A 25,145-nucleotide genomic window follows, 5' to 3' on the forward strand; every position below is an offset into this window, starting at 1 on the left:
CAACCCATAGCAACCTCAGATGAGAAAGGTAGTATCTATGTAGTATCACATTATTTCTTGTTGCGGGTGGGGGGGAATAGCTACCCACCAGGGGAGAGGCACTTTGTCATGACGTTTCTGTAACTATGTGTTAATTAGCATCCAGGTTTATAATCTTTTGCTCCCATCTCCCAAAATACCAGGGTGATTGATCGTGAGATTAGCATTTGTGCATTCATATCAGTAAAAGCATGTGTGTGGGAACAAGGGGTACTTTCTGCTTCTCAGGCTGCATGCAATAACTACTGATGGGAATGGGAAGCTAGTTACGTGACCAGGGAGAGCAAAGGGTTGATTACATGAATCGCAAGAATGGAAAGGCTATTTACATTGAAAAGGAGAGGCTGCAAGCTTCTTATCTGCTTTTTGAAGAGCAGGCTCTTTATCTCCTGTGCCTGGCAGGACTTCCTTGGAAGAAGCAGCAGAAAGAGACTAGCTTGATTAGTAAGGTGTTGCAGAATAATTTTTACCACATTTCTCTATCTGCTTACTTTGACCCCTCCAACTTTGGGATACAGATTAAGCAATTTCACTGGGGTGGGGGAACTCCTAGATGGTATTTCTCCAACTGAAACAGACTTTCCAGTTTATACAAATACAGAGAGATGCCCCTCTGTTTTCTTCTATTCCCAGGGACAAATGCCGACGTATTAGAATGGTGGGAATAATAATTAAAGTTTTCCTGCACTTCAGCAATGTTGTTTATTGTTTCTTTCTATCCTTGACACTGATAGGCTGCCGAGTAAGTAAATTACCACAATATGATACATGGGCATCCACAGGAGAGTCAAAGTCTGCAAGATGGAGAGTGCAGTTTTGCAATCAAAGGCTTGTATGTTTTGTATGTACACGTGATGACGTTATATGTAGAACATGGGCATGCCTTTAATCAAGCAACACAATTTTTCACACATACACACAGAGAGATGCTGCTGGTATACTAGGACAAAAAAGTCACTTTTGTTAGGATGTAACTTAATACCCAGTCTAGGTTAAGAATTCTTCAAAAAGCAGCAAGTCAAAAGAGGGGACATCACTCTTTCACTGTTTCTGTATTTGAAACAAGGAAGAGGAAGAAATGAATAAAGTGTTGGAAAAAAAAAGACATATTGTATATACCACCATGCCATTTATGAGTTGCTGCTATTCTTGTTATGGCTTTACACCTGATCTTGCTTCTTAATTGTTACACGGAATCTCAACAGGGGCATCTCAAGTCAAGGTAAACATTTAAATAAAGTATGTTTGTAAATTAGATGATATTCATTCAGACGATTTCCCTGTCTCCCAGGCTAGTATACTTCTTCCAGCAGAAGTATATCTTGCAGTCTCTGCAGCTTGTTCAGTTTCTCTGTCCTACACTCGAGACTAGTTTTCTAATTTTCAGATCTACCATCTGGCCTTGCTTTACTTGGCCTGTCTTTTCACAGGAAAATCCCAATTCCTCTGTAATTTCTCCCAGTCCACTCAGTCTCATATCCAGCAGGCAAATCCTGGTTCAAGTCAAGCACTTTCTTTGGCACAGGGTTAACCCAAAGCTAACCATGAATGAATGAATGAATGCAGTTGTGCTAGTCCCTTATGAAAAGAATACACACACACACACACACATGCACGCATGTACACATACATACATACATACACACACAGTAGTAACATTTTGTAACATTTTAGGGCCAATAAAAGGGTAAGAGAAGAAAAGCACTTATTTAAGATTAATTTTAAGCTTTGATCATCAATGATAATATAATATCATATAAAGATTTAGCAATTAAAATGAGTCACTCTCAACTACTAATATTTCAGTGTTTTCAAATTATTACACAATGTATGGTTGAATATTCTTATGTATGTACAACTGTACATCATCAGTTTTTGAAATAACCTTTCATACTGTCAGTGGATCATAAAAAAAACCCGTATCTTTTTCTTTTAAGTGAGATACAGATCCAAGGAGAAAATTAAAAAGAATAATGGTCTTGCATATTAAAAATACCCCGATCAAACTGATTAATGACACTTTAGAATAAAATGTAATCTTTCTCACTCCATGCAAATTAATGCATGCAAATTAAACCATATTTATTTCTATGTTTTAATACATATTATATAACCACTTTCTAGATAGATTCACTAGAGTTGTGCAGTGTTCTGGATCCAAAAATAAAAAGGGGTTTCAAAGCATGCAGGGGCAAGCACCTGTCTGCATTTCTTAAACCAAACACAATTTTACCAGGATGGTGTGGCAGAGTCCATTTCCTGCTGAAATTACTAGCACTTATTTGATGCATAAAAAGGATTTTATATAAAAACGGTGTTAGCAATGTCATACGCATGAAACTGTATTGAGGACAGCCATCCTCAATCTGCTCTCCTCTAGATGTGTTAAGGACTACAACATAATGGCTGAAAATTCCAGGAGCTGTGACCCCAACTTACATGACTGGGGATGGCTAATACAGGCCCTTTCCAGCTTTAAAACTGACACTTATTATTACTGTTCAGAGCTCTTTTAAATATATGACTTATAGGAGAAAGCTTTTGTATCCCATTAGCAGTCACCTTCATTATCAGTTTCTCCATGTCCTGATTTAACTATACAGGGGGAAAAAATAGTATCTGTCACATTATGTACCCCTTCTGCATAATATACTAATTTTAATTCATTACAACTTAATAAAAGTAATTGTGCATTTGAAGGTCAACTGAATTAAATCATATGTTAATTAATTTTAAAATTAAAGTACCAATTATTATATTTCCAGGTGTTCATGAAGCCTGGGTTCCTATGGGAAAACTATAGAAAATATTTCTGCTTTCCTATATATTGAGTTGAAATTAAGAAGGTATTAGGAAAATATGTTTTATTTAAACCCTGTGTCTGTCTCAACTAGTATTTAATTGTGTAATTACAGAGAGCTGCAGAGTTTTGCAAATTTGTAAGGTGCACAGTCTGGATCTGAATAGTTTCTAAAATTCTTAACTCATTCAGTTGTTGGGATCTTTGAAAGCTTTAGGAGAAATAATTCAAATAAAGTAACAAAATAATTCAAATAAAAAACAAAAAGCCTTGATAGCATACAGGTAAATAAGTATATTTTAAGGGAAAACATGGTAGATGCAGTGTCTGTATTCAGCAGTAGCCAATATTCTTTCTCTGGATGTTGACGTCTTTTCAAGTAACTGTATGTGGAGTGCTCAGTAATTAGAAGCACATATTGAAGGATGGAAGAAGTGCTGATTTTGAACACTTACCTGGGTTTCTACCAGGCAAAGAAATCGAGAAGAATTTATGTAATCCAAATGAAATATGAATAAGTAGCTAAAGGATTCAGTGCAGGGAACCATACAACATAACACAGCTAAGGGTTTTCATGACCAGTAGGCTGCATGCCTCAAAGAAAAGGGCTTCTATGTCTGTAGCTTTGTAAGTCATGTCCAAAGATGCTCACTCCTCTAAGGCAGTATAATGAGTTCCAGAAATCAAGATAGATTTTCAGAGTTCTTGTTTTTTTGTCTTTGGGAATGTGTTGCCAAGATTGCAGTAGGCAAACTAATTAAGCACAGGATAATACCCCCACTGAAACAACTACTGCACAACTAAGCACTCAAAACTTGTAAGAAGGAGGATTCATTCTTAAAATGGACTTGAGTCATTACATTTTGTTTTTGTACTTCTGGTCTGGTAAGCCAGGGGAGGATGTCTAATTGTATTTACTTTACAACTTCAAGTCTTGCCAAAGATAACACACAAACTAGCCTGAACCTCATGTGTGTCTATTACGCAACCCTTCCAAATTCCTTAGCCTGAGAGAAGAAACAAAATAATGCTTTGTGGTGGCTGTCTCTTCTGTATTCAAACGGAGAAGTTGCTAGGCTGGTGAGGTGGGTAGATGGTGACAGCAAAACCATCTCCAGGGAGATGACATATTTAAGTACTTGCTACTGCTTACTCAGGAAACTCACTGTATGATGCTTTATAAAACAGGGGTAGCTGAGACTAAAAGAAAGCAGAAATTGCAACCTGTAAAATTCTAATGGAAAAGGAGGAAGAAGGAAGACCCTTCTGGACTGCCTTGTTCTTCTGGCCACCAGAACTAAGTGCAAAAATTTCTTGAATGCCTAGTTTTCCATGTGATTGGCTGCCAAGCCAAAGAGAGAAAAATCTCCTTCCTTCCTTTTTAATCTCCCTTTTCATCAAAAAAGTCTCCCCTTTGTTCTGATGCACCTCCACTACTCAGTTTTGTGATGCCTCTATTTATCATTCCCTCCACCCCCATGTATTGCATATTATCACCAGTATTTGCACAATGAAAACAAAATTGCACTTTTCACTCTCCTAAGATCTAACTGTTTCTTCAGAACACGGTGCTAATGTTTGTTTGGTTTTTTAGAGCACATCTATCATTCTGCTCTATCGTTAATATCTTGATCAAAAGTTCTTTGCTGAATCAAAATTTCTAGTTGTTCCTTTCCAAATTAGATATAATAAGCAAGATAATGTCATGTGTTATTCTTCTATATTTTGCCATTTCCTTGCACTCTACCATTTTCTGACGACTCATTTGTCCTATTTTCTTTCATATGTTTCCATTAAGAATACAGTGATTTTTATAGACCCTGGTGGAGAAGCTATTTAAAACCCATTCCATAGATAATGGAAAACTGCCACTTATTAAATATTAGAGTAACTAATGTGGCAACTCCCATTTATCTTTCAGAGTGTTCTCGAGGTTTGTTTCTTTGCTTGTGTATTTATTTAAAATGTGTTTTCTTTTGAAACCAGCTATTTTACTGTAGCAATACTATGGACAAGCACAAAACATAAAAGATTAAGGTACTGTTAAGAGCCGCCTCTTCATGTGAATCATGTTTTCTGCAATTGACTGTGAAGGATTCACAAGGCCAGTTTCTTTGCTGATGACCAATTGTCACATGCAGTGTGTGTGTGTGTGTGTGTGTGTGTGTGTGTGTGTGTGCATCCTTTACTATCCATTGAAAAGCATTAGATATACATGGCTAAAGTGCTATCAGATAGTACCCGTAACATTTTCTTTTCAGAAAGGGACAGTTGTAAGACCACTGCTGAGAGAACTTTCCTGTGATCCCATTGTCCAAGACTTATCAGTAAAATATTACTTTAGGAACCACCACCATTTTTACTAGAAATCATGATTAACGAGTTCTTTTAATACTATGGAATTTCCTTCCCAGAAAAATTAATCAGGCTCACCCAGTATTTAAGGGAACTGCACAGGTACTTTATCCTGCAAAGCTTGCTGAGAATTAAGATTCCTTCTTGTTTATCATGAGATGGAATACTGCTGTGTATTTGTTTTAAGAATTGTTTTATGACCTTTTTATCAAATTACCAAGTGAGATGGACAACTGAGGGCCATTTGCAGCTTCCCAAGTCCCCTTTCTGTGCCTTTTAAAGACTACCCTGAACAGAATTACCACAACAGTAACACATTTCCTGTGTAATTGCTAAAATAGATTTAAGACCCTTTTAAATAATAGAAAAACCCCAGGAACTCCCCCTAAGCCCACAAACTAAATAAAAGCTATTGGACCTGCCTGCAGCAGTAATACTCAGATTTACTTTCCACCTTCAACCTGCCCTCTGAAGCCTTCATCTCCCACCCACTCCCAGACATCAGGTAAGTCCTTGTGCCTTCAAAACGTTGCTTGTTTCTGTTTTATTATACACCCCACTGAGTGCTTTAGAAATTTAAATACAAATTAGGGAAATAATCCTTCAGACAAAAGAAAAGCTGGCCTAGAAAACTGAACAATGAGTGATTCATTCCCACCTTGCAGGTGGTGTTATATCAGTTCTCTGCTGTCAAGGCAAGAATACCTTAATTATCTTTCTCTCCCAGAAAAGAAGATTGCTTTAGCATTTGCAGGTATTATAATGATGACTTTCTTCTCCACGTCTTCCCCCTTTTTTCAGACTGGAATAATGTTTATTTCCCCTTGCAATTTTGTAATATGCAGAACAGTTTCCCCTTCCCAGCTCATCAGAACACCTCGGAGAATTCCTTTTCCATGTGAAGCACGATCGGTGTCCAGTTTTATGGAGGGGAATCTCCTCTTTTGGATTCTACTGAAGTCCAGGTTTGGTATATAGATAAAGGGTCCTGAGAAGGGAGAGCAGGAGCTTTGCAGCTTTCTCACCAATTAGCATCTGGGTTCATGGAGAGACTCACAGAAATCCTAGGCTGCCCTATTTCTATTTAAATTATTATTTTTCAATGATTATATAAAGCATCCTATACAAGTGGTATGCAAATCTTTGCTCTTTTTTGCTGTCCTGTTGTAGATGCATCTAAGCTTTTTTGCCCAAGCAGCCACCTGTATATCAGATCATCATCCACAACAGCAAGGACTGGCAAGGCACCCTCTTAACAACTTACACTGTTTGCACCAATGAATACCTAAAGTGCCTATGAATCGATATAAATTGGAGTTCATCTCCATCTAATCTATTCTCACAATAGTTTGTTGTGAAACCTTGAAAGATATAAAAGCATTTTGGAGTCCAAACTCAAGAATTCCATCCTAGATTTTATAGCCCTTCAATTTGTAATACATTTTCTCTCGGTTTATGAAGCAGAAGAATACTATCATCACGCATCAGCTTCTGTGCACAACATTACCTATGATTTGGGATGCCTGGTTGATTTCTTTCCCTGCAGAATTATTGCAGTCATTTTTCACAAGGTACTTAAAATAAAATGCAATTAATCTGTCTTGTTCATAAGGACCAACTTCCCCCATTTGAAATCCAGGTAATTTAGTCATGCTCTGTGCAAGGTTTAGGTGTCTGACCCGTTAGAAATGTACAAAGAAGAGATGCAAGACTTAGCTGGACAAATGAATATAACCCCACTTAACTTTCAGCCTTGCATATCCCTCATTTTCAAAGCTTTGCTCGTGTTTATGTTCCAGCACCTTTCCTAGTCTAGGATGAAAGGGAAAAAAGTTATACTGAGGAGAAAGAAGTGAAGATGGTGGTGGTCACAACCACTTACTGCAAAGGTTTAACTATTTATGGCTTCAATAACAAGTAACAAAGATAAAGCTATAGATATGCTTTTATTATCTGATCCTTGAATTAACTGGATTAACTGTCATATTCAAACATGGTCAGAATGGCTTTCTAAAGTTGCCTTGTATTAAAGTTCTCCACCTTTAACCATTGATCTCTTCCCTTTATGCTGGGCAGGATATATTCAGATGTATGTGTTCGATTACGATAGTTGTGATAATGTTTAATGCCTCCTAAATGGGAGCAATAAAGATGATCCTGTAAATGAGCAAATGGAGAATGATTATCATATAATTCTGCTATGAAATGGAGAAGTGAGGGACCAGGTTGGTGACATGCCTTACATTTATCTGACTGATGAAGGGTACTCCATTCTACTGAGAAGTATTTTGTTCTCCACTGGTAGTTGTTCCTTGTGACATCTAAGCACATATTTGGATTACATGTATAATATCAGAATAACATTGGGAAGAACCAGGTTTTAATCCACTGAGTGACCTTGGAATCATCTGACTTTTTCAGACTAAAATGCCTCCCGGATACTATTCTTCTGATAATAAAGGAGCATGGAAGAGAAGAGAGAAAGAAAGATAGAATCTATATAACTTGCCTAGTTTTTCCGTATTCAAGGCTGTGTATATAAAAAGTTAGTCAAAATCAGTTTACTACAGTATGACCTTTTGCTCCTCCTTGATGCAGTGAAAAATAGTTAATATATTTTAAGAATATTTTTCTTAAATACTTTTTTCAAGAGCCAGAATAGAACAATATGCTATAAACATCTTTTCATTTAGAAATACTTTATACCTTAGCATTACTGAAGCAGTCACTTACATTTTTAAAACTTTTCTATATGGTGTCTGCGTGTGTGTGTGTGTGTGTGTGTGTACACGTGTATGTGTATCTGTGTTTGGCCCCTTGAAATACATAGAAGACCTGATCGCACAAGAATATCCATTTTTTCCTATATATTTTAGCTATTTTTGGTACACTTGTCTCACATTTCCCAGCAACTGGATTTTCTTTATGAATATGCCTTGCTACCTTCCCTTATTTTTATGCCTGTTAATCTGAAAAGTAAATCTATCCTTAGGCTTGAAGATTTGATTTAATATTTGCATTTGAGTAGGAGAGTCTTCAATATAGACTTGACCTTAACAATTGTGAAAGTCAGAATCTGCATATCAGTGTAATACCTTTCCTGGCAGCTTAAATAACAAAGCCTTGAGTCTCTGAAGTTATTTTCTTTAAAATATGGTACATATGAAAAAATAAAATGGAAAATCCTCACATCATTATGTAGTGTATAGTTCTATGTCATTTCACTAACATCTGATTTACAGTGCAATTTTGTCTTCAGTAATGCAATTATATTTTATTACAAAGTTCTGCTCCAAATTAATGATGGACAGTACTACCCCCCGCCCCATGAAAGTCACCCTCCAAAATGAAAGTAAAAAGGGCATATGATCATCCATATTGATTTCTATGAAACTATATTGGTAATGCATTTGATATGTATATCACAGTTCAAAGGGTTTTTTTGCTAGAATCTGTAGTTTAAAGGCTTTCAGGTGAATTTGTGTAAGGCCTAGTGAGCTGTTCCAGTTGAAAAAGATCAATAAACTGGCTGGATCAATAGTTCAGCTCATGTAAGGCAAAGCTATGTACGTTCCTATGTCAGAAAATATCCCTTAAGTCCTACTTCATGCATGCAAGACCATTTTATACATTAAATCAGGGTTTCTCAACCAGGGTTCTGTGGAATCCTAGGGTTCCATGAGAGGTCACTAGGGGTTCCTTGAGAGATCACGATTTATCTAAAAAATAATTTCTAATTTGGGCAACTTCACATTAAAGAGGCAAGTTTCATTCTTTATTTTTAGTTCAAGAACATTGTTAATGTACATATACAGGCCTACACATGAAACAAATATAATAATTGTGTAACATCTGGCCTATATTGGAGCCTGAATGTGCAGGGGTTCCCTGAGGCCTGAAAAATATTTCAAGGATTCCTCCAGGGTCAAAAGGTTGAGAAAGACTTCAATAATGGAAGAGTAGCGGGCACTCTATGTGAAAGAAATCTCTGCCACTAAGTATAGTTTCTTCCCTAGCATCCTGCCATCTTAAATGTTGACCAATACTGGTCAAATAAACATTGTTCAGTTCTGAATTCACTAAATAATAGAATGCAGACATGAAAGCAAAATACAGTATTTTTCAATAGGAATAGGTTGTGCATATACTTGCCCTTAACCAAAAAGCTGAGAACATAAAGAAGAAAATGGGTACTCTAAATATTATTGTGAAATCCACTGGAATCCAGTGTGCTCCTTTAAATACTGTAACTCTATAGAGGGTTTTGTTTTATTGTCTATAGGAACTGACATGTCTTATTACAAAATGATTTCCATAACAGTTTGCCATGAGGCACCAAAAATTTAATGATATTTACAGATATTATGTAAAATTATTTCTGTAATTAGTTTGATTCTTGTCCTATCTGTATTGAATGGTTTATTGACCCTGAACTAGAAACACTGAGAAAAGATCAGAGATCATACTAAATATTGGCAACACTTGCTTGAAAGCAAAATGGTATTGTATGACTTGAGTCACCTTGTTGGTTAGAAAAAGCTTTGAGAACAAGATGTAAGTTAATGTCTATTCTGTTTGCTAGTATTATGTCCAGTTATTAGCAAATGCTTAAAGTGTGAACTGATAAATTTGGGGCAAGGTACATAATTTTATTGACTTCTTATGCAATGGGATTCTGGTTTCTTCCCTTCCCTTCCCTTTCCTGTGGCTTGGCTTGGCTTGCTTGCATAGTCTGAAGGTATTTGCTCTGCAGGCACCTTTCTGCTGTACACCTGTTCCCTGTTTGTAGCACACTGTTAATCAGGATTGTTTAATTTGCCTGGCTTTTTCTGCTTCTATGGTTTAATTCGAAAGTCTCTCTCTCTCTCTCTCGAAAGCATTTTACATTTAAAACAAGATTAATAATATTCAGTGGTTTAGTTTGAAAAGCTTAAGTGCAAATGATTTGAAAAATATGTGTACTACAGTTCTATTTCAGATTTTGACTTTGTAAACTTAGTGCAATTTCCTTTAAAGAAGCTGTGTAGGTAATTAAATATTTGCCTTGGGGAATTATTTACAATTAATTAAAATCACAAACTTTTGATGCATCCCTGCTTTACAGATTATTAACCTTTGATCTGAAATTAACTACCCAGGTTTCCCATACATCCCACAAAGATAGTACTTGGCAGCCTTAGGAAGCTGTTACTTTCATGCTATTATTTGGTTCATTGCTTACCCCTAGATAAAATTTAATAAACACAGATTTATGGAAATTGTACTCCAAGTTTTAGTATGGATACTGCCAAGCTGGAGATAAGATAGCATTAAAGCTGATGTCTCAAATGCTGTGAAGAAACAGCACCTTTTATTGTATAGACTGCATACCACTACAACAGCTATCATAGTTCTTAAGCCTTGTTATTTAATAAATGTTATACATTAGAGATAGGCACCTTGGTCTTCTCAAAGTACTTTAGATTTCAACTACCATCATTTCTTGCCATTAACTTGGGTGACTGGAACTGAAGTCTAAGGTATCTCTAAGTTTCTATGTTAGGAAAAAAAGCATAACCATGAGATATTTGGGGATGGATAAGTTCCTAAAGGAGGAAAATCAACATGAGATTCCAATTTTCTGTGAGACCCCCATTTTCACTGCAGTGTGTAACTTCTCTTAAAGATGAGTATTAGTGTCTGCAGTACAGGGGTTTAGCATTTTTCTGACAGCAGGACAAGGAAGCTGGATGAGAGGATTCAGATTTAGTTCCTTCACTCCACTCCCACCCCGACTCCCCAAGCATGGTTAAAGTTCTGCTGTGGGTTTTGCATGTTGATCTGATCAAGGAAGGACTAGTACACATTCAGCTCCAGATGCTGAATTTGGAGAAGGTTGCTCTGCACAACTTTGCACAGCCAGACCATCATTCCTGGATTGTAAAGTTTTATCTGTGAAGTTTATTCAGTGGTTTATTTATGGAAAGTAGAGGCCAGGCCTCCTTTTCAAAGTTGCCAGTTTCTAAAACCATATTGTTTTTCCATGTGGTGGAAGAAAAGGTAAATTGTAGGATAAGCATGGGATAGAGGCACTTTTCCTGCCTTCTAGTTTATTTAGAACTGGAAAAACAACATGTTAGAAGTTTTCACCTGCCATTCCTGAAATGATTTCCAGGGGAGGAAAAAGAGAACGGTGTGGTTTCTTCCTCCAAGGAGATCATCTCAATGCTGACAAGACCACCTAGGTCATGATGCTGAATTATTTCTGGCCAGAGGGAACTGTTCCAAATTACAAGGGTGGGTGGGTTACATTTTATTTTCCACATAAAACTCAGTTCATTTGATTATTTGGGAAAGAGTTGTGAAGCCACCAGGACTGTACCATCTCTGCCACCTAGTATTAAGAACCATTTTTGCTGTCTGCATATCCTTATTCTGAGTTCTCTGCTTATTCACAATAGGTTTCAGAATTTTGGGAGAATGGATATGAATGTTGTAAACTTTATTATAACAAAATAGATGAAAATGTATATAGATTTACATGTGTTAACAAATTTGTTTGTTGTTTCAGTATTTTATGTTCCTAAAAATACATAAATTGTATTCACTGCAATTTAATGTAATATAATATCTATCTATCAATCATTTTGGAAATTATCATTTTAACAGCCTATAGATCTATAAGAGGGTTCATAAAAAGCCTGCTGAGAAAATCTATAGAGAAGTGATGGCATTTTTACTTGTTTTATTTTTCTGTTAGAATTCCAAGCTATAAAAGAGCATAATCCAGTGCCTCATGCAACCTGTGAAGAAGATCAAGCTGATGGTATGTCTTCTAAAATCCTTTGCAGAATCAAAATAAATTGTTAGGTGGGATCACCAGTTCTTTTAATTAATAAAATCAATTTGCTTCTTCACATCTTAAATCAACTTGTTTCTTACATGATGGCTAAGGGCAACACCCCAAAACTTCAATATTCAATTTCAGTAATGTAATCTCTAATTTTGTACTCATGTTCTGATCAATGTCATATTTATTAGAAAGGAAGATGAGTTTTTCTCCCCAAGTGTGATTTAGGAGTGGGGTCATCTTACATGCTTTGAGAATACAGAAAGAGAACAGGACACAGTTGAAAGGAAGCTAATAAGTGGTTGGTTGAAAACAAGTGACCGAAATGAAGCCAAGGAAAAGAAGGGAAGAAGCTGCTGTTACCATAAATTCACAGGGAATAGGGACAGATGCAGTAGCCCTGTCTTACCTTTGTTACTCTCTGAGTAGATCCTAAGCCCATAAAAAATGCCTCTCTTGGTGGACAGAGAGATCTTTACTACAGACATTCAACTTTTACATATGGATGGGAATGAGATGAGAATGAAGCTAGCACCCTAACTGAACAAGGCTGAAATTCCTGTGCAAAACTTACTTGGGAGTAAAAATTGTTGAACTCAGTGAGATTTGCTACAGAGTAAGTATGTGGAGGTTTCCTTGTGCTTGCAGCCCAGCACAAAGGCTTCTATCAGCCAGAAGAGTGGCCTATACATACCTTAGAGAAAGTGCCATGAACTAAACTGTCATGAGTAAGGATGGCGAGCAGGGGGCTCCCATCCAGGCTGTTAAGCGCATGCGTAGCACTGAGGAATTGGGCAGCCATTCAAAGAGACACAGATCAGGACCGCCTTAACCTTTGGGGTTTATATGTCTGGGTTTTTCCCACGCTTCTTCAGTTTGTTAGGATTCCTGTTATGTACAAGCAATAAAACAGTAGAGACCTTGTCTCAGCGTGGTTCCTGGCTGTTAGGACATAAATGGTACTTAGTAACAATAAGGGTATATGAGCCCAGATAGCTTCTCCTTCCCTCTCCTTTCCTCTCCAAAATACAACAGTTCGTATGTGAAATCATATTTCTGTGCAGGTAGGGAATCAAATGATTTTACAAACATTTACAGACAATTAATTTTAACCAATAGTCATTCGATTAACTTTTTTTTTTCACCAGCCCTGCCTTTCCTAGAGTATGGCCTGTGACCTGCATTTGTTTCTATCTGTCCTGAATCTGGATAAAAAAGAACAATAAGTAGCACTGGAGATATCACAGTCCCTCTTTATATCTCTCATTGTCACACACACACACACACACACTCATTTATTGAATTGATTTCAGTTCTCTAGTTGTCAGAGTATGGAACTGGGCAATGTGCAGAAGTTTTGCAATTTTCTGTCTATCTTCCTTTATGGGAGGAATGTCTTAAATCAGGAACATCTTCCTTTCAGCAAAATAAGGTAGATTTTCATCTCTAATTTTTTTTAAAATTAAAAATGCACATCAGTATCATACTGACATTATTTTCCATTCTTTAATACCAATAGGACTTCAGGACGATTCCACAGAAGTTGAAATGAGTACTCAGGAAGATTCTCAGATCTCTTACATGGAAGCTGAAGGTAGTTTTTGTGTGCTGTGAATCTGAGCAAGAAAGGGGGGGAATGGTCAAAATGGTCAATCAATTATTTATAAAATCCACACAGTCTGAAAAATTATTCTTAGTTACCACTTGTATTTAAATATAGATCTGAGGAACAAATGTCTTTAGATTCTAGTTTGGTATCCTGAACAAGAAATAACAATTTTGCTGGAAATTTGGATTATTCCCCTTGCTGTGTCCTTTGACCCTGTTAGGTTTTACTGGATAGTTCAACCATCTTTTACTATATACCTATTCTGTTTATTTTGAATTTAGCAGAAGTTTAAATGTTTTCTCCCGAAATGTTTCTCAGCCCAAATAATGAGTGAATTTGGACACCTTACATGGAAATTAAATCCCCCAACTAGGCAAGCTGTTTACTAACATGTGACTTCCATAAAGAGTTAAAGTCAAGTCCCTATACACAGAAAACTGTGTATAGATAGCCATTTTATGAAATTTGGTTTCATGGAATAATTCAAGATGTGAGCATTCTTCAGTTGGGCTCACTAAAGCAACATGCTACCTAGTATGGGTAAGACATCCTTATAACCATGTGGGTGTACTATTTGGGGGAAATGTTGTAAACTATACTGATGGTACCTCCTGGCCACTCTTCTGTATAATGTGTCCCCCCTCTTCTGGTCTTTTCAGAGACTCTGATAACCCAGGAAGAGACAATAAAGGAAGAGAAACCTCAGGCTCCTGAAGTAGATAAAAGTAATCAAGAGAGCAAAGGAGAAGATAAAGGTAGGTGTACGTGTAAGACAGCAAATTTGATATAAATTACATGTCTTCTGTTGTCAATAAGCATGTAAGCATGACTTACTTCCTTCCTTCCTTCCTTCCTTCCTTCCTTCCTTCCTTCCTTCCTTCCTTCCTTCCGTGATGATTGCCTGAACCCAAATAAAATGCTCAGACTCCAAATCAAAGTTTAGGTTCTGATTTTATTTAGAATAGAGTGCACACAGAAAGAAAGCTGAGAATGAGAAAAGTGCACCCAAAGTCAAACTAAATAGCCCCGCTTCCAATAACGTCCCACCCCACCTTATTTCATTACAATCCTACATTCCCAGGTGCTGATCAACGGGCAGAAAGACCTTGACATTAAAGAGATAACCCAAACACATTCCTCCACGGCTGAGGCAAACAGAACTTTCTATACAAGGTTTATCAGCAGCACCCTCCCAGCCAGGAACGCGCGTCAACACTCTGGCATGCGAACCGTTACGATGTTCAGCAACATTGAAACAGGGAACATGACACCTTCCTTCTGAAGCAAAATACAGGACAATTAGGATTAAAAAAAAAGTTTTCTTAGATTGAATCAAAATATTTAGGGAAGCTAAATAGTATTCTAATTAGAACAGTAGGATATTTGCTAAGCCCTTGAAATTTATTAAGGAGCCAGTTGCCAAGGTGCACTTAGGGACAAAATATGCACTAAGAGCTACACGTAGTTTGGCTATTTTGCTGGTTGCTGGCTATGACTGCATACCTTTCAGAAGGTTATCTAGAGACTGGGCTCAAGAGATTGGGCTGCTTTATTATTATCATTATAATACCCATATTTTAGAAGACAGATCCAAAGATGGATTACAATCATTAATAAAATTTAAAGAGTTCCCACAAAGCAGTTGTATCCAGAGCTAGATTGTACATCCATCTAAAGCAAAATCTGAGGTGCTATTTATCTACTTATGTTCCTCTCTTCCTGAATCCTTCCCACAGAGCACCAGTTGACAGTGCCTTTGCAGTGGGAATGTGTGTGGGGATGTCCAACTAGAGCAGGGTTTCTCAACCAGGGTTCCATGGAACCCCAAGGTTCCACGAGAGGTCACTAGGGGTTCCCTAGGAGATCACAATTTATTTAAAATTTTATTTCAAATTTGGGCAACTTCACATGAAAGAGGTAAGTTTCATTCTTTATTTTTAGTTTAACAACACTGTTAATGCATATACACAGGCCTACCCATGAAACAAATATAATAATTTTGTAACTTCTGGCCTATATTTGAGCCTGAACGTGCAGTGGTTCCCTGAGGTGTGAAAAGTATTTCAAGGGTTCCTCCAGGGTCAAAAAGTTGAGAAAGGCTGAACTAGAGCATGTACTAAGGCACCATGAATTGAATGCAAAAATGACTCTTATTCAGACTATGGGATCTCAAACAGTTCCTGGGATGGAGGTCACACAGAGGAGAAAAATTTAATGGGGACCAGGGCATGATAAGGAGTAATGAGGAAAAGACAACTGGTGGTTGCAACCTGCACGCCAAAGGACTCACTGAAAGAATAATGTTTGTATGAGATAGACTTTGTGATTTTATTTGTCTAGGACCATAAATAAAATGAAAATGAAAAAAAGTGATCTAGGATAGATTTTCACTGTAAGGAATTTTTTAGAAAGTTCATTTGCATGCAGTACATGTGTCTAGCTTGAGCCCAGTGATCCCTATGTAATTGTTGTCTGTCATCAAATACACATTCCCTAATTGTAAAGCACTTACAGTTAATAAGAAGGACTTCCTTTGATACAGAGATTAAATAGTTTAAAATTAAGAAAAAAAAATCTTTACTGAAAATCCAGGTCAATGCTAACTATACCTGTGTAAGGATGAACTTGTGTTGTTAGCACTAAAGACACTGATTTAACTGGAAACCCGTATTTGTAATATCGACACTTTTCTGCATTGGAAACTTAGGGTAATAGCACTTACCTTCTTCATTGCACATATCCAGCTTCACAACATTTTCATTTTTTTTTTTACATTGCAAATCCAAGTTGAGATTAATCACACCTTCTTTATTCTGCATGATGTTAATGGTATCAGAGTTGTGTTTCATTACTGACAGTGAAAATAGAATTGATATAATCCTTCCTGCAAATCCAGGTAAATGGTGTTACTCTTTTTTTTGCAGAGCTAGCTTAGGGAATGCAAACTCATTCAAGCTGCAAATGCCAAAACCATTATGCTAATTTCCTCTGCACAGAAATTATTTACATTTTATTTTATGCCTCATCAGAAGCAAGGCGAATCAAATGTACTTTCATTATTTGTACCTTTCCTTCTAACACTTTTCTGTCCCTTACAGCTTGCATTTAGCACCCAGGGGATACATTATATTTCACCATCTGCTCTACCTATGATTCAGATATGTAGTATGAGGAAAGTTAATGTCCAACCCCCAGCCCCCACCCCAAACAAACAGGTAGGTAGGTAGGTAGAATGGTTGGATAGTTGGTTGGTTTTCTTGGCATTTCCCCTTTTTAAAAATAAGACACTACTCTGAAATGTAAAACTGATGTTTGGGTCCCATTTATCTGCAGAATACAGTTTAGGGTTCTATTGCTGAAACATCTGATATTTGGCAAGAGGGCAGACACAGTTATCTTAAGTTCCATCACATAAATTTATTTATTTATTTATTTTTCAAATTTCTATCACCGCCCATCTCTCCTGAAAAGGGGACTCTGGACAACTGTTTGCATTTACTCGGATACCTTTGGATCATATTGTAGAGCTGTAATCTGGGGATTAGCTACTTACCCCATTCCATCTTGGGTGCTGCGACTGGACCACTAGCATGAATCTATCACTAAAGAACTAAACAAAAATTAACATTGGAGGCAATTAATGTACTTTGGAGATTAGATATAGTTAATTCTGTAATCTCTCTTCCATGGTTTCTGCTCAGCCTGTACAATCCAGCAGAGATAAGCTGCACCAGGTCCCTTCCATTGAGCAGTGTCACCTGATGGGACCTAGGAAGCATGCCTTCTCTATTGCAGCACTTGTTGGAATTATCAGGGAGCAACTCAGCATTGTCTCATAAGCATAAGGGGGTCGCTCTAGCAAATCACATCTCTATTGTGCTTGTGGGATGTCACATAGGTCACCTGACTTCCTCTTCCTCCATCTTCTTGGGCTTGGGGATTAACAGTCTCCATTACCTCGTGGACAGACATGCAAGCAGGGGGGCTGCAGAATGCAGCTCCTCACCCTTTCTATTCCACATAAAGTGTCTACAAAGAACCAGTGATGATTAAGTGCTTTCTACTATGAACCTACCTGTATCCAGATCTACTGAATAACAGTAAGCTATCTCTATTTTCTTCATCTAACTACTGTGTGAAGACTGAATTTATTTTCTGAACGTAATTAAGCTTAATGTGCAAGTTCTCTTTTGGTTCACGCTTCTATTAACCTTTAAAAACTCAATCAGCACTTACCCTCTGGAACACTCCCATCTCAAAATACACCTAACCCCCACCCTGGCCATGTTAAAAAGGGCCCTGAAAACTTGGCTTTCCCCCCCTGGCCTTGGGTTAGAGTGAGTGGCAGGTCCTGTGTGTTTTAATTGTTTTTAAATGGTTATTTTTATTCTGGACATCTGGGTTTTTAATTGTATTTTAGGATTGATTCTATTGTATTCCATCCAGAATTGTTATAGAGTTGGCTGTTCTTATACATTTAATAAATAAATAAATAACAATAAATAATGATAACACTGTATATCAGACTGGCTTGAATTCAGAGTGAACTGAACTCAAGGGGAAAAGATGGTACAATAAGAACCACGCTCTGGACTATAAATAGAGAATACAGAGACTCAAAAATGTCACAAGAATTTGGGGGATATGTGAGAGAGAGAGAAAAGCCTTATGTTGAATTAAGCTATTGTGTTCTACTCCAGTAGAGTTTAAGTTCTATTGCTCATAGTCCCTTACTTCAGGTTTCTGGAAACTGGAACTTGGCCATTCTGAATGCGCCAAACCATAGACTGAACAGAAGAATCCAGTCCAGCTACTACAGTGTTCCTTCCTAGCTTCTTTTCAGCCTCAGGTTTGAGAGCCTCTTTATTGGGTGATGGGAGAATTGGTCTATGTTGCCTAGCTGGAAGTGCCTTTCTGCTTGCAGAGCACATCTTTGGATCCAAATAAGAGTTTTGACTCTATGCATAGCATGGAGATGTCTCCACAAAGCTTGAGGGAGGTTGTAGGGACAGAGAGCTATTATAAACAGCTGTTATTGTATATTATGCATTTGCTTAAATATGCCTTAGCAAGAGTCCTATGCAAATCATGACCACAGCAATGTTAGATGAAATGAATCCCAGAACATATGTGAAATTGAAAAATAGATAAATGATTTCATTGTTTTTGATGTTGGCTCCAGAACAGAATACTGGATTTTATCTTATGTATCAGAAATCGTGTAGCGTTAACTTTTAAAGCTGGTCCTGTTGATGCAACCCTAGCTTACACCAGGCACCTCCTTGCCACAGTCGAGTCTGCCACCCAAACTGAGGGGGCCTGCTGAGAGTCCCCCTTCCCTGGGAGGTACAGAGGACTTGGTGCAGGTAGCAGGTCTTCTCTGTATTTCATGCTCTGGAACAGGTTTTCCATGGAGATGTGTATAGCTCTCTCCCTCTTTAGATTCTGCAAGACAGTGAGGTCATTCTACTTCCATTGTGCTGTTAAGCCCTGATTTGTACTGTAATCTGTTGCTTTGTTTATTGTGTATTTTTAATACCCGCATGCTTCAGTGTACATTTCCCAGAGTCTTGTGAGTGAGGTGGTCTACAAATATTATAAGTAAAAAGACAAACAAATATCAAGGAAGCTTTGAAGGGGAAAATATTAGCAGGGCTACATATCTGAATTACCAGATCTTCTGCAAAAATGGCTGTCCAGGAGTCTGTGATATATCAAGGCTAACTGAAATGAGCAATGAACAAACATTGAGAATCAGTGCAGCTTTTCTCTTGTCATGTTGTGAAGAATTAAGCCACACTTGCTTTGTTAAAAGCACTTGGTTTCATAGAATTACAGCAGACATCTGTGGGCCTCTGAGGAAGGTATGTCCCCTCTAGCAAATATCTTCTTTATTGGTGGAAAAGCACCTCTCACTTATATCCCTGGGATATTTATCCAAGTAGACAGGATTTGGATTTCCCATCTAACACTCAGAGAACACCTTCTCAGTGAGCTACTGAAGAGGAAGTCAAGGAATAAACTTGTTCCATTATCTGAGGCTTTCTAATGGGTTATAAAACAGAATTACTTTAATGTTGGTTGGTGACCTAGTGATCATCCTCTGATTCCCCTCTGCCTCCAGTGGCACAAAACTCTGGGATGTTTGCTAATCAAACCAACCAATAGATTATCATCCTTCCTCCCCTCCAGACTGATTAAAGATTTTCCTTGCGATCTACTCACAGGACTTTTCCCCAAAACGTCAGAGTGTTTCAAGACCAAAAATCAAAATCAAACCCACAACTGCCCTTCACATACCGACCTTCAAAGAAAATATTTTGCTAATGGTATGTTCTACTCATCCTAACTATTTGTCTACTATGAACACAACATAAGCCCCCGGAAAGTAGTGACGTGACTGAACGAGTATCTGGCCACATGAACTACCAACAGAACTACTTGGTGAGAGGGAAGGATGCTCGAATGAACATTTGAGCGCATGGATTGTAAGTCAAAAGCTGCAGAACCCATCCAGGGTTTTAAAGCTGATCTCTGAGTGGGTGAAAAGTGCCTAAATTAATGAACTCCATAAAGGGAAGGAATAATTTGGTGTAGAAATTTAGACAGGCACAGGAAAACACTGAGCTAGAGGAATGGAAGTCTGGTCTTGGTCTGGCAGCTATGTTCAGAGTCTTCCATTTAAAAGTATTCTAAGAAATGGCTCCAAAGTTAAGTAAAGAAATAACACCCACTCCCTTTGAAAGACTGAATGAAAGGTACTGCAAATTAATTCTTAGGTCTTAAAGACACACGGATATTAGATCTTTCTCCATTGCTTACTGAAGATTGATTACAATGGAACTTGCTGCAGTTTCCATTTCTTCTCAGTGCACTACTCACTCAACCCCTGGCCAAGTACCTGGCTGAAAATTTGTATTCATTATTTAGGAATATTTTGTTCTAATGAAGTGTTTTGCTCTGAAAAATGCCTGCTCTGTTTCATGATTGATGGAGTAAAAAATACTGCTGTTTCCAATACACAGATGAATAGCAGTAATATTATATTATAGGTCTGTATTTTATTTCAAAGTTAACTAATATTCATAGGTTCGTCTACAGAGAGGGAAAGAAAATTTATGCACACTCTTTGAAAAATTTTCTTACTCCAGTCTCCTAAAAATGATTCCCCCCCCCCGAAAATGAATGATTGTACCACTTTTTTTTATGAACCAAAAGGCAAGCCAAGAAATTCTAAATGGGGATGGGGAGAAGGGAAAAGACAGATTATCTGGTGCTTTAAAATCTAACCAGCTGATATTAAATAGGGAAGATAGTTTCCCCAAAAGATCTTCATTTCTTGGAATTTCCCATCTATTGAAACCAATGAAAAGGAAGTTATATTACTGGACATTGTCCATTGACATGCTTAGCACAATATGTACCAAAGCCAGAGCAATGGAGCTGTATGATGTGCTCAAAACAGATTTATGCACTATTCTTTCACTATTTTGGGGAATAGTTACTTCTAAATTGATTGGTTGATTATGTGCCATCAAGCCATTGTTGACTCTTAGTGACCACATAGATAGATTTTCTCCATGATGACCTGTTCCTAACCTGGTCTTTCAGCAATTCCATTGGTGTCCCCATCACCACTGTAATGGAGTCTATCCACTTTGCTGCTGGACATCCTCTTCTTTTCTTCCACCTTTCCCAGTATTAGAGCCTTCTCCAGGGAGCTGGGTCTTCACACAATGTTTCCATAATAGGATAATTTGAGCCTGTTCATTTGTGCCTTGAGTGAGAACTCTGGGTTGATTTGTTCAATAATCCATTTGTTTGTTTTCTGGGCTGTCCATGGAATTCTCAGGAGTCTTCTCCAACCCCAAAGTTTAAAAGCGTCAATACTCTTCCTTCTAAATGGGAATGAATTAAAAAATCTGACAAAACTCATAAATGACAGGCAAAGTGCTCAGCAACCTGTCATGTTCAAATGCTATGAGTGAGAATTAGCTCAGACATTCTTTTAAGTTTAAATAGAACACATACATTTATTTCATGAAAAGGCAGGAAGAAGCAAATATAATTTAGAAGAAAAGACATGGGCATGACATGACATCCCTCACCATACAGGGATGGGCAACCTTTCAGTGATTGCGAGATGTACTTAAGAAAAAGTTGACTAGTGGGCAAGATCATGACCATAATGTCGCTAAAATGTCCAGGGCTGGGACTTCTGGAAGTCTCCATTGGAGAGACAGGATGCCCATCATATGTTTGCTTGGTACCTTAAGCTTAAAAGAAAGCTTGTACATAGCCCTCCAGAATCACAAGTGGGTAGCCATGTAGAATGAATGAATAAATAAATATTTTTTTCTGCCAAAATATAGCAATAAATCAAGCACAGTTTTTAGTGATTTGCCATCAAAGTTCAGTAATGCAATTTATGGATGATCTGGAGGCTGCAAAAAGAAGTTTTGGATTTGCATGTGATCCAGGAGCTGCTAGTATTTTTCCTGTGCCATAGTGGATTAAACTACCATATTAATAACTTTTAATTTAAACAGCAAAGGAAATTGTGCTTGCCCAACAAGAAATGGAGCTATTGAAATGGTAGGAAACAATGGACTTAGATTACCACTGCAGGCTGGAAGAAGTTGGATGAAAAAAGATGGGTATGGAGTCAAAATGGGTAGAATAGGAGAAAAAACCAAGCAAGAAGTGTTGTCATTATTATTCTCTGTTACAAAAGGTGAACACAAAACGGCTTAAGTTTCAGGTTAGACGCAGAACTTTAAAAAGATACATGGCATGCAGCCAAATTTCAGATACTCGGTTTTTAGGCAGAAAAGAAAAAGAGATGAAATATCTTAAGCTTTTATTAGGCACAGTTAAGGATTGTGTTGTTCTAAAAGAGGCAAGGAAATCACTAGTTTTAGCAGCGACTGTGTGGAGAGCAAACAAAAGCAGGCACTACTTGCTTTAAAAGTAGAACTTAAGATTTTAACCTGCTATTTCTCATCAACTCTAGGTTTACATTTTGACTAGCACTACCGGCCTCAGAGCCAGCAACAAACATGGAGAATGTAAATTCCCACCAAGAGCCAAAAGAGCATAACAAAGTGACTAGTTAAAATAACAGAACTAGGCTGTGGACTTAATGGGCATTCATTACATTATCAGGAATAAAATGTTCTTTCCAAATATGCAGCGCAAAGGGCTTTAAGCAATGGAGACAAATAAGTGATTCTATGAAAGAAAATGCTCTGTATTAGAATAGAAATGCTAGATAAGAAAGACACAGAATAGACATGGTCAATGTGCAATTCAGAAAGAGGAGCAAGTGGTGGGGAGATGCATAACCCCCCCCTTCTCTCTCTCTCTCTCTCTCTCTCTTTCTTTCTTTCTTTCTTATCTATAAAATAATCAATGTGAGTCAAGGAGAAGGCAAGGCATCAAAACATGTTTGAGTTCCCACATAACATTAGGTGGTTGCTATTTGATGCAAGCATTTCTATGCAACATCTATGCAAATTCTCTTGGTTCCATATTACAAAATTTTCTGTACAGTGGTTGGAGAATGTATTTTGCTGTCATCGTAATGTCACCTTACTGTTAATTAGCTTTGAACCCATGAATGTTGATAAGGCATAATGGAACCAAGCAAGGATGCTCATCCTGATAGCCTGTGTTACAACTTTTTGAACTGAATCATTTATCGATTGTCTTTTCTCTTTATAAACATGATATCAAACAATTGCCATTATTCTTGTTGTTTTGTGTGTCATTTCTTGGTTCCATAAGACACTCTGTTTCTCCATTTTAATTGATGTGATTTTCTTGAAAGTTAAAATAATTTTCAAAAAGAATGAATGGCATGAATGCCACTGAGATGAAAATGTGTATTTGGTTTCCTCTGCAGTGTCTTGGTAAATTAACTCAAATCACTTGACAATCCTTGAACTGAAAGTTTGTAGCTGGTATTTTGACACTGTACACATCTTCCACGTGCTTCTTATTCTGATCCAGTTTGCACTGTTTTTGATGTTTTCATTTTTATTTATCTCCTTTCTGATTTATCGCTCTGTGGATCGGTAGAAATCCATTTTACTGTCTGTGTAGGTGGGTCAATATTCTGCTCCATCGGATTTTTTGAAGAGTTTTTATAATATTTGTAAAATAAACCAAGTTTTATTTTGCAAGTAACATATGAAGATTGTCTATGCAATTTTACTTAATGTTACTTGTTGTAAATATCAGTTCTGTGAGCAATACATCCAACACAAATTTCTGTGATGTTGTTATTTGTTTTGCAAATGTCCCCATATAAGCTTTTAAGCATAAATCCCTCTAGTGTCTGCTTTAAAAAAAAAAAATGGAACTGCCTTTTTCAGAAATGCATGTTCTTTTCTAATGGTACATCTCACAAACAGATATGTTATTTAAATTACTTTCTCAACCCAACTTGCTCCACAAGGTTGTTTTGGGAAAAATGGGACGAGTAAATACCCTACCTTGAGCTCCTGGAGGAAAGGCAGGATATAAATCTAACAAACATATAAATAATGTATAAGAGGCAGGGTATAAATCTAACAAATAAATTTAAAAAGTGGATTTATGATCAGAGAAAGACATATGCTATCAGACTTCATTAAATGATACTATCTGTTCTTTGGTAGAGTCTGAACTAGCAGATCCCTCAAATCCACTTCTATTGAAATCTTTTACATCCCTACTTTGTTTTTTCTATCATTATTAAGAAGTTGCTTATATTTACAGCACAGGGTATAATAGACTCTATAGTGGGGAGAAAATGTACAAAATAGAATTCAATGCTTTTAAAAAGTCAATTATGATCATTCTAACACATGGAAGAGGAACTGTACAGTCCTCATTAGAGATGTTACCAAAGCAAAATAACAGGAACCAAACCACAGGTCTACATTTCCTAAAGAATACATATTGACTATCTGTTGAATTGTTAATAAAAAAAGTACAGGATAGAAATATGTCATCTTTTGTGTTTTGTTCCCCCAGTTGTTGTTACTGTTCTCCCAACAGTGGCATTGTTTGCAATAATTATTAGTGACAAGAGTAGGATTTTTTTGTCCTGTTCAATAAGATACTGTAACGTTGTGTCTGTATGACAATTATCTTCCATAGGGCAATTTACTGGGTAAGGCTGGTATTTCTGAGATGATTTGGTTCTGCCAATTACATTGATTTTGCTGCTGTTTCTAGAAGTCTCTAAAGGATTAGCATCAGTAGTCAGCTTTTTTCCTGCATAGTTCCTGCCCAGTGCAATTTTGCAGGAGAAACCTTTCACTAACAGTTGTATATCAGGATGTAGAGAAACCCTATAATGTCATATCAGCAAACCTATCAGAATCAATGCCACAGAACTGCTATTTCATCACTGCAGAAGCAATTATTTATTTCTAGATTGACAAAGGTGCAGTTATTCAATAACACCACCAAGTGAATTGGACTTTAGTATCCAATTAGTTGGTAACTTCTTCTTGCATCTGTGC

General features: G+C 37.2%; 1 protein-coding gene across 1 annotated transcript in view; it reads left to right on the top strand.

Annotated features, from left to right (window-relative positions):
* The window catches only part of MACROD2 (mono-ADP ribosylhydrolase 2), a 1,156,239-nt gene that overhangs the window by 1,083,255 nt on the left and 47,839 nt on the right, over positions 1-25,145 (top strand). The window contains exons 13-15 of the mRNA XM_063316393.1: positions 11,934-11,999; positions 13,543-13,617; positions 14,292-14,387. Of these exons, the coding sequence (XP_063172463.1) occupies positions 11,934-11,999; positions 13,543-13,617; positions 14,292-14,387 (237 nt within the window). The remainder of the gene's footprint in view (positions 1-11,933; positions 12,000-13,542; positions 13,618-14,291; positions 14,388-25,145) is intronic.

The sequence above is a fragment of the Candoia aspera genome, chromosome 1 (assembly GCF_035149785.1).
Source record: "Candoia aspera isolate rCanAsp1 chromosome 1, rCanAsp1.hap2, whole genome shotgun sequence".
In the NCBI taxonomy this organism is placed as follows: domain Eukaryota; kingdom Metazoa; phylum Chordata; class Lepidosauria; order Squamata; family Boidae; genus Candoia; species Candoia aspera.